This window comes from Leptosomus discolor, chromosome 3 (genome assembly GCF_034619465.1).
Source record: "Leptosomus discolor isolate bLepDis1 chromosome 3, bLepDis1.hap2, whole genome shotgun sequence".
Taxonomy (NCBI): Eukaryota; Metazoa; Chordata; class Aves; order Leptosomiformes; family Leptosomidae; genus Leptosomus; species Leptosomus discolor.
Window position 1 is genome coordinate 40330107 of NC_141393.1, and position 11070 is coordinate 40341176.

The following is an 11070-nucleotide window of genomic DNA, read 5'->3' on the forward strand; positions in this document are numbered from 1 at the left end:
AACTTTGATTTTGGATAAACCCATGGATTTTAAGGTGAATTGCATTTGAATTTCAGATTTTGAGAACAGAGTTTGACTCAAGACGTATGTCACTTAGCAGAAACGTCAGGAAAATTATTAGTTGAGGAACAGCTCAACGTCACCTACAGTGGGGAATAAAGTGGCCTGGCTGTGTTTGTTCTTTCTGCATCACCATGAATATTAGTAAGGTCATAAGAATAATTAAAATGTGTTTTAAGATATGGAGCAAATTCTCTCCCAGCGTTGATCAGTTTTTGTTTCCTACAGTACTCTGGCACTTCAGGCCTATTGAGAACCTCTGCTAAATAATTTTTAGCTCATTGTTTCTTCAAATAAAGCAGTTACTGTTGATTAAATTTGGTATAACTTTTCAGCTGTAGTAAGCAACACAGGGAAAACATATATCTAATGATGTTATGGTTCCCTTTTGCATCACTGTACTCAAATTTGGGGAACTTGGTTCCACTGACAGTGTAGGTGGCGTAGAACCAGAGCAGGAGTATAGAAGTGGAGGTTCATGACCCCTTCCTTGCTCATGGTGCTGTACTTATAGAGATGCTTTCCATATCAGAGAAGGCTAATTTGGAGCCAGAATGCTAAACATGCCCAACTCCTTAGACAGTGAGTCTTCATTTGAGTGAAAAAAATCAGACTTTTGAGGTTTGTCTGTTGTAGTTGCTTGGGTCTCACCATCTCTTGTTTAAGAAAGACAGGAAAAAAATGCAACACTTCAGAAAAAGAAACAGTAAAGCTTTGTCAACAACCTGCAAACAATATTGCAGGCTTTTTGTCTCTTACTTGGGTTAAACCCCTCACTGGAAAAATCTTTCAGTGCTTCTGAATGGCTGTCCTGCACTGGGTGGAAAGCTGTACAGCTTGGCTTGGGGAGTGCAGACTTGGAGCAACTGGAAGTCATCTTACCCACAGGGCTCTGCTCATCGCAGAGTCACAAGCCAGGAGGCAGAGATTAACCCCAGACCATTTGACATCCTTTAGAAAGACACCATGGAGCTGCTAGCCAGCCAGAGGCTTGTCACCTTCAAGGGGATCAATGGGGAATAAGAAAAAACAGGGGTTTGCAGATATTTTTTTCAAACCGCTCTTCAATTCCTAGAAGACCCACTGTCTCACCTTTCTTGGCTTGGTACTTTTGACCAGGAGAAGGCAGCTCATGACTAATGAATGCACCAAGTTTTTGCACCAGATCTTTCTGGAAGCTGGGTGCTATCTGGTCTGCATTAAGCAGGACACCAACAGCAAGATTTTGCCGGGAGAATTTTCACTGCAATCATAGTTCAGCTTTTACTTCAGATCCTTTCAAAGTATCAGCTGATACCTTTGTGCAATGGCCAAGGAGGCAGTTGTGCCCACCGCTGGTCAGATCCTCCTGTCGCAAAGGGCATAGTTTGCAGTGCCACCCTGTCTGGGTTCCCCTTGGAGCAAGGGGACATCTATCTGACCCAGCACCCAACGTGCCAGACCTCCTCAGCTTCCTCAGATTACCTCTCTGAAGTCTGCAGCTGCGGCATCAATGTGGGTTTCGTGGCAGCTCCCCACCACAGCCTGGGCAGCAGCTGTGTGGTCCCAGGACCAAACATCACAATCATCTGGTGATCACTAATGGGTGACATCTGCATGGCGGAGCAGATAGCTAGAAGGCATGCGTCACCCAGAACTGCTGGAGCAGAGGAGTGGCAGATTTCTCCCCTGTTCAGGTTTTGAAGAGTCCTCAAAAATATGTGAGCAGCACAGTGGTAGGATAGACATCACAGTCCCTGACCCCTTTGGACCTATAATGGGCTCCTGTGCCATGAAGTCACAGGTGTAAAGCTAGACTGGTTTTTCCATGCTCTCCACAGGGGCCCTGGGGGACGGTCGATCTCAGGGAGTTGCAGATCTGACAGTCTATTGCATCGGAGCACTTACTAATCCACCTCATTTAAAAATGATGGCACTGTGCATGGTGGCAGGTTTATCTTATTACAATTTTCCTTTTAAATACAGCAAGGATTGACATTATGAAAGCAGAGTTAGCCTGTCTCCTCTCCCAAGTGAAGATAAATGGCATCATAAAAATCAGACATCATGTATCATATATGTTATAAATAATACCTAGTACTGAGGTAATAACTTAATTTTAAAGACACACATACACATGAATCCATATATCTACATCTCTCTCTTCTGTCATATTTGATCATCTTACTAATTAAAAGGAGCCTGCTATACTATTTTTAGCCATGCAGTCTCAGCCTAGCTGTTTAAACCACTGTAGTTTCCCATCTGCTTTAGAAATGATTTAATAATCAGATAGACAGAAGCTTAGTTCTCATAAGCTGAGATGATCCTTCAGGGCCAAGAGTAGAAGGAAAATATATTTTAATGAGTACATTTAGGGAAACCACTGCTACTATTGTCTTGCAAAGGAAGCCACCAAGTCTCTGCCTAACTTGTGCTGGTGGCCATTTACATTTAATAAAGGGGGAAACAGGAGGGGATTCCTGTGTTGCATCTTGCAGCATCTTGAGTATTATCTCTAAAAGCAGCAATGGTTACTCCAGCAGTAACAGGGATTAATCCTGTGGATACCAGCCTCGGCAGGTAACCTGGATAAGCCTGGGCCATGCTGCTCAGACTTGAATTCGAACTTCTGTAGAATTGCTACAATCCAAGGAAGGAATTTCTCCTGTAAGAAAACTGGTGTTGAAGTTTCTGACTCAATACTGAGGTGGTGACCCAATGCTGAGAAAATCTCTGCATTTTATTCCCAGCTGACATTTCTTTAAGGCACACACACACAAACAGCTTTTGAGAGGATCAGAGTTCTCGTTCTTCATGCTTTAAAGGACAGGAGAGTGGCCAGATGAGTGATACATTGTTTATTCAGAATTTTTACAACTTCTGCCTGAACTGACTGACGTGGCACACTGTTAGTCGTTCCGTTCCTTAAAAACACATTACCTGAAGAAGGTAAAGAAGCTCTTGTGCCTCTCTTCCACTGAGAAGACAGAGAGAAGAGTTGCACAACCTGGGAGAAGCGAGAGGCATTTGCTGGCCAGAGACCCCTGTGAAACTGCCCCAGCAATGGCAGGACCTGGCAGCTCCAGGCAAAACCAACAGCCTCAGCCAGAGTGCTGCACAGTACTGGGTACTGGAGTCTGTGGGAAATCCCTTTCCCTGTGTCTTCCCCCCTCCTTCCTCAAGTCCAGTGCAGTGTAGGCGGAGGTGTGATGTGCACAGGCCTGCCGTGGCTGCCTGTCACCAACGCTTGCATGTGATAAGCTACAGGCTGTACTTCCTCTTTCATCATTACAGTCTGTAAAGAGTGTAATACTTAATGGGAAAAGGAGCCCTCCTGTTAAGTCCTAGAGGAAATGTGAATATGTAGCGAGACTGAAAGTCTCGGGAGAGTTATTTTAAAGTCAGCATAGAAGACATCACATACAGAGAAGAGACGTGGTGTGAAATGTATCAAGGAGTCAGGGATGAAGAAGCAGGGAGCTTTTCCAAGTGGTAAATTCAACTCAGTGCAAAAAGAGAATAAGGTGAAGGAAGAGGTGGTTTGTGTTTAAGCTGTGTGGGAAGTAGACTGTGGATTAAGAATATAAGAATGAAAGTTTTCTGATGAGCTTTCTTTAAAGAATCCTGGACGTTATGGATGTAACATTTTGTACGGGACAGCACGTCAATGAAGACTGAAGATTGTCTCCATTCCCAAGCACAGGTGAATAACTGAATCGACAGGCTGGCCCAGCTTCACTGACCATAGGAGACAGAGCTGCAGTAGGCAGAAAGCAGCAGCTGGTAAGCAGGAGCTGCTGTAGTCCTTGTGTTAGCAGTGGGGTGGTTTTGTGTTCTCATCCAGAAGCATTGTAGGTGAAGTCCCACATTACATCCTTAATGTCTGTGGAGCCAGTGCCCCACCTTCGTTTCTCATGCAAGGATGACTTTTCCAGGAACAAGAGTAGGACTGGAGATCTTGTATTTGATGTAGTTGTCCTGCTCGGTGGCTGGGATGCTTTCTGTCTAGAGCCTAAAATGCCCTCCTCCTCCTTGCAGTGGTGCAAACTGGCATTTTCATGGTAGCATTTCCTCTGCTTCAGTTTTCTGGTATCTTTTGGCTATTTCGTGTTGAACTCACCTTGGCTCAGGACTGTAAGTGCATCCCAGTTCAGTACCAGTGAAACCCAAAGTCCCACGTTTAGTTTCAGTTCCATGTGTAGCTATTAATTTTCATTATACAGTGATGGAAGCCTTAGTGTCTACCCTGCCTGCCCAGCTGTCCCTTCCTAGATGCTGTCAGCAGTCTTCTCTTCCAGCTCCATGTTGTTACCTTGTTCTTCCCTACTGCTGCTTTCACGTCTTCGTGTTCCACAGCTTCATCTCTTGGCCACTGCTACTGCCTTGTGCTGGTTTTTATGTCCTTTGTTTGTCTTCTGTTGGATCAGAGTCCAAGTCACACTTTAACTAGCCTGGTCCTATTCTTAATTCATGATTATGGTGTCACACACATGAAATGTGTTGATGAGATCTTATCTTTCTCAGGTGAAGTCTGTGATATTTTGCACGGCTGTGTGTCACTGTGGTGTACAAATACTAACAATGAATACAGTGAAGAAGGCATAAGGCTGGAGAAAGAATTGCTGCCTGATACCATCAGGTGTCTCTTTTTAAGTGGTTCCTTGATAATCTCATAGAACTGTCATATATTTACCAGCTTTCCCACTTGTTCACTTTCCCAGCTCTACCAGCTTGCATAAATAGGCATTGAGGGCATGGAAAGTATTGATGACCTGCAATATAATAAAGACAGTGGTTTAAGCCATTATGTGTAGAGAATAGCGCTAGAAAAACTGGAAAGTATAAAAGGGTGATACACTGAGGTGCTGGTGAAGTGGGTATCAGAACAGACAGCTAGAAGGGAAGGATATAGGAATGGATGCCAAAGTTTTTTAGATTTGGCACCAAGAAAAGACACCAGGGAAAAGTGTTGCTTTTATCTTTGGAAGACACTTTAAAAAAAAATGTGTTTGCCCCACTACTCCAGTGATTACCAAATACCAGCCTTTATTATCTGATACTGCACCTGGGAAAAGGTACTTCCATTACGTAGGTGATGGAAAGCGTCAGAATATACCCAAAGTGTGAGGGGATCCAGTCAGCATTTGCAACTTGTCATACGATTGTTCTCTTATGTGCAAGAACTAGTCAGTGTCAGTACCTGCCACTGCAGAGGACTGGGTGCATGGCCTGTACAGCACATGTATTGCCTGGTTGCTGCATGCTTGAATACGTCACATCTGTTCCCAGTGTCAATATAGGACTGTACCTGGAAAACGTCTGCGCTGTGTAGGCTTAGGCTGCGCATGCGTCAGCTTGGTCCGTGATGGATTGCATGTGTTGCATGTGTGCTGCGTAGTCTGTTCTGTATACGGGGGCTTGTTTAAAGGGTAAGTATTCATCGTTTCTAGTGGGTAAGTTATTCTTCACTTCCCTTCCTACAAGCACTGCTGTGTAGCGCTGCTGGCGCAGAATGGCAGCTGCCTTTCACCCCCCAAGGTCACTACCTTCCAGCGGTGGGTGAGTGATCCCTATGTGTATGGTTTGTGAAGTGCTTTGGGATCCTTCTGGATGAAAGGCACTCTGTGGAGCTCAGGATATACTTAGTATTCATTTACTGTCTTATATTCCAGCCACATACAAACTCTGGAAGGTAAAAGTCGGTACCTTCCCACTACAGACAGGTCTAGCCGCTAACTGCTGATACTGAACCAGGACCTTAGCAAGGTGTTACGGGGGGAGGGTGGGCTTAGACCCTGCTGTGATTTCAGCCAAGCTTGTTCTGATACTCCGGAGGGATTTGATGTTTCAGTGGTGTTTCTGTGTTCCTCTGAGTATGCACGGTATTTACATATCTGGTTCCCAGTCCCACTGGAGGCAGTTAGACGAACTGAATCCATTGCACACAAAGGAATGAAGAGAGTTGCACCCAGCCCAAGAGCTAGACCAGCAACATGCAGTAAGGGCATTTTCTGAGGTGGCTTGTAAAAACGCTCTACCACACCATTGTGTGCTGGCTGCAGTGATCCATCTGCGCCTCTGTCTTCGCATTTTTTGTCAGAGGGAGGGAGGGGCCTTGGATCCATAGCCCAAGGGTGCCCACCTAGCAGGGGGGTGCTGAATCATGGAATCATAGAATGTTAGGGGTTGGAAGGGACCTCGAAAGATCATCTAGTCCAACCCCTCTGCCAGAGTAGGACCACCTAGAGTAGGTCACACAGGAATGCATCCAGGTGGAGTGCCCTCCTTCGGTGTGGTAAGTTTAAGCCATCCATAAGCTGCTTCAACTAATGCCAAAATTGGCTCAAACACATTCTCAGATCCAAGGAGCCCAAACAGCTCCACAGCAGAAGAGGATCTTCCTCCCGGTGCTGGTGTGATGGCAGAGGAGAGCTCCAGCTGTTCCGAAGCTGTTCTAGGAATGGGTGAGGCATGGGTTTGTGCCATAGGCAGTGGTGTGCTGGTATTTCCCGAAGCAAAGTGCAATGCCTCGCTTAGGAAGCGTAGAAAATCCCCACAAAACAAAATGGGTACAGATGACACCGATTTTAGGGGGACCGCAGCTCTGATGTGTTCCCATAGTGATATAAGCCGGAAGAGAGAAAAAGCAGTATCAAATGTCGGAACCTAACCCATGGTTGCTCACCTTCACTGTGATCGGCAGTAACGGTGAGGAGTGCAGGTATCTTGTCAGTCAAGCGTTACAAGAGGAGTGGGGCCTGCTCTGCCAGAGTTTGGGGGTAACTGGTGAGAATGGGTGCAAACCCTGCATGCTGGGAGGAGCTGCTCCCCTACTCACACTCTACAGCCACTTTGCAGCTCCTGTTTACAGTCTATGTCAGCGTGTAATTGGTAGTATTGTCCACCACATTTTGTGTGCTAATTTATGTTATATATGTTCATAGCTTATGTGTCTGTGTTTATTTTGTGTTGAACTAAGTTATTTTCCTTTATTGTTTATGTTTTTAACTGTTTCATATTTAATGTTGTTAATTTATGTTATTTTATCTTATGTTTGCAATGTATCTTTTAGTGAAAAAAAAATCGAATAAAAAGAATATTTTTTAAATTACACAAAAATAAAATTTCCCCAAGATCTGCAGCGTAATATAACATTGAAAACCAAACTGAAGCCGAGAAAACTCAATAACAACTAAGTGTTATTAAGCAGGTATTCTTTATTGCGGCACCAGGCAGCACGGGGGATAGCTCCTTCCATACATGTGCGCCCAAGCGTTAGGATTCTTGCCTTATATTTACAGCTTTCATGTTTATTCATTGCATTTCTAAGAAAAGGTTGGGTTATTCTAGTTATTTCATTAACATAAGTTCCTCCCATAGTTCTGCCTCAGTCCACCCGATTTATGCCCCCCCCATCGGGGGTCCTTGGTGGTCGTTGGGGATGAAGGTCTGAGTCTTCCTCATGGTTCAACTTTTGAACTTGTGCTGTGGCGCATGCCCTGTACCATCCTGGGTCTTTTCCAGTTTACAGAACCAGCTCTTGCTAGCTGCCCTCCCTATCTCTCCTGCTTAGTCTTCTGTGTTCCTTGAGCCCCACAGTCTGACTGGAGGATTTCACCTGGTGTCCTTCGCTTGGCACATTCTGCTTCATTCTTATCCTTAAAGTGTTTGTTAGTTAGTCTGCAATGGATATGCGCATAAGGGTTAGTACAAATCAGCCTCCCTCCCTATCTCTAAAGGCTGGTCAGCAGCACTTTTCTAAAAGCCAGTTTTCTAAAAGCCAGTTAGCCATTCTTTATTACAAAACAGTGCTGGTAGGGCTAGGGCCCTGGCAGTCTGTTTCTTCAGAAGTAAAGTTTGGTGGCAGAACATTGCCCACTGCCAAAGTTCTTGTAGTACATTAGCTAAAATGTAGGAATTCTGAGCCGTGCCTGTCACCACGTGGAAGACCTCAGATTCAAGCTGATGGAGTAGGGTTTGCTCATCTCCAGTGGAGAGTCAGACACACCCCAGTCCTCTGCTGGGGGTCTTGGAGAGAGAAGAGTCAATGCTGCTCCCCAGGAGACAGTTTCTCCTCCAGGAAGGTGATGCTTCTGGCTGGAGCAGAGCGGGCAACAGGCTGGGAACAGGACAGCCCTGAGTGCAGAAGAAGGGTAGAAAGCAACAAGTGGAGTCAGCTATAGCAGACAACGTCCTAAGCTGGTGGGTGGAGAGCATGAAGGAGAACGGTTGGCATGAAGGCGCTTTGGTCTGTATTGACGTAGCAAAGAGGGGAGCCTGCTGCCATGCCAGGAGCTCCCCACATGCTTCATCTCTGCCATTGCTGCAGCCACAAAGCTCCCTATGGGGCAAATCCTGTCTGGCTGTGCAGGTAGGTTGTTGATGGTGTGCATGGGCATGCTTGCTCGTGTGTGCTGCTGGCGGTGAAGGTCTGCATGCTAGATACACAAGCTGCACTGTGTGCTGGGCAGAGCACGTTAATGTGTGAAACCACGGGTACTAGACAAAACTAAACTTTCTATTTTAAATTATTAAAAAAAAAAAAAAAAAAAAAAGATAGTTCACAGCCTTTGCCTTCTCTCCCAGCTGTGCAAAGTGCTGGGTCTGGTAGATAAAAGCAAAGAGCAAGATGGAAACTTCGGTGGCTCATACAGGAGGTTTGAAAGGAGTGCTGTCTCCTTTTTGTGTCAAATCCCAGACATACGGGGGTTTTTCCTCTTAACTTGGCTTCTTGCCTAAGTTAAATTATTGAATTCTGCTTCATTAAAATAATTGCTAATTGCATTTTACACTCTAGTTTACTAGCTGCTTAGCAAAGGCTCAGTCATCAAAGATGCGACACACCTCCTGTGACCTACAGGTTAATCTTCACCTCACTGGGCCTCAGTGAGAGCCCTGACGGTCCGCAAGTGCCAAGGTCTGGTCCTCTGCCTGACGTGTAGACAAGCAGTAGGGTGGGCCACATCCTTGGAAGTCATAGTCTGGGGGGCAGTTTCATAAGGTTTATTAAGAATTCCCTGATGTTTTCCTTAGGTTTCTCCAAATTCAGATTTTACACTGCCTCTAAAAACTGAGGCTCCTGCCATGCCAGTGTTCAGGGGTAAAAAAAAATCATTCATTCAGCTGCATAGAGAGAACCAGGCATTACTTTTACCAAGACATGGTGAAGCTGCACATGATCCTTGCCTGAAAGCTGTGTTACAGCTCAGCGGCTTGCAGGGAATGAGAGAAAAGAAAGCCTTCCTGCATCCAACAGGACACACAACATCTGCCCTACAACATATGCCCTACTGCTTGTGCTATGCTGTTTGAGTGACAACAGCCTGTGTTTTTAATTGTGATAACCCTAATTAGTAGCGACAAATATTTTACAACTGGAGGACTGAGGATTTCTTTGTAAGCTTTAGACTCCATGTAAAAAGTTTACTCCTTACATCCACTCTGATCTTGCCCTAAGTTATTCAGTATATGCATACGACAGAGTAAAAGAACCACTGTTGTGTGCTGAGCTTGAAATCATATGCTTTCCAAATCCCCTGCCAGCACAGCTTAAGTGAAATTTCTGCTGGAAATAAGGTGGTTGTTGACATTTTCTTTCAGTGGGAAAAGAAGAGGTAGAAATGTGAGGGCAGCCACTGTTTTCGTGCTAAACAAAGACGTGCGGGAGAAAAAATAATTTATTTTGGTTGAACCTTTTTGAAGAAACTAGGTGTTCTTTGTGCCAGACTTTCACATTGTAACAAACCGAGACTTCCTTGCTCCACCGGAGATCACCCTGAGGGAATCCCGGCCGAGTGTCAGATGAGACCCAACATGACCTCTTGGGCCTGAACATTTTTTGGCATGTATTGCACTCAACTGCGAACGTGATTTAGCCATCTCCAGGTTCTCAGAGCAGCCTTTCACCTGACTGACTCAGGCGCTCACAGCACGCAAGCCTCAGGGAAGGGTCATGGGATTGCAAAAAATACCAGGGTGCGTCTCACCTCAGCTGTCTGGAGACGAGACTGGAGACCACCCTTGCCTGGTCACCCAGATGCCTCTTGTCCGGACACAGGAAAGTGATGACACTAAGGCACGCTGATGCCAGCCTCAACTGTTTGGCCATGAACACCCCCCTGGCGAGCAGGGGCAGGTGGGTTTGGATGGACAGGCTGGGCGTCCTGGGGAGAGCACTGGCTCCATTAGTCCCTCTATGCAGTTCCAGGGATCCTTTTGCCATCTGTCTTATCACAGAGGTGGACACAACAGCCAAGCAAACAACATCACTGCTTGCTTCTTGCTGTCTTAAAACAGAGCTTCTCACAGCCATCTGTTTCCATGTCCCTGCACGTGAGGCTGTTTGGCACCTGACACTTCCCTGACGCAGTTCTCCTCCCGGACAGCTGGGCTCCGCGCTGGGGACTCACCCCAGCCTACAAGCGGTTTGCTGCAGAGCCAGCGATCGGATCTGGGTTGCCGGGCTAACACCTTTCCTGTGAGAGGGGGGAGCTGCAGATGGAGCCCACTGCCTTTGCCCGCAATGGGAAACCCACAAGCAAGGTTTTGCTCTGCGGAGATTTTCCTCTGCACAAACCACGGCCATGGGCTCCGTTTCTGACCCACCACCTCCTCCAGGGCAGCCTTTCTGTCAGCTGCTCCTTCCCCTAAGCTCGGCCTGGAACCGTCATTTCCCCCTTCCCGCTTCGGACACGTGCATGTTGAAATTGGGGCTGGATGTGGAACAACGTTTGCTCCTCACCCCCGCTGGACCGTGACGCAGGGAGCTGGCGTACCCCCAAGCCACCTGCTTGTGAGAAGATAACAAGAGGAACTGCCTGTCGCATATTAGTTAGAGTCTGACTGAATAGTCATTGTACAAACCTATTTGGTGTTTTTTTCCTACGGAAGCATCTAAGGTGGAAACTAACACTTCTTTTCTAAAACCAGACATGTTATTCTTCCAGAAATTGACATTGACATCTTTACCTTCTTCTTCCTATAAATGGGATTCAGGAACTGGTAATTCATTAGCACTTTTTCTCTGGT

At 46.0% G+C, this 11070-nt stretch overlaps 1 protein-coding gene across 1 annotated transcript in view; it reads left to right on the forward strand.

The window, feature by feature from the left end:
• The window catches only part of RGS6 (regulator of G protein signaling 6), a 269437-nt gene extending 264790 nt beyond the window's left edge, over positions 1–4647 (forward strand). The window contains exon 16 of the mRNA XM_086463544.1: positions 4567–4647. Coding sequence (XP_086319670.1) covers positions 4567–4647 — 81 coding nt within the window. The remainder of the gene's footprint in view (positions 1–4566) is intronic.
• The last annotated feature ends 6423 nt before the right edge of the window (positions 4648–11070 follow it).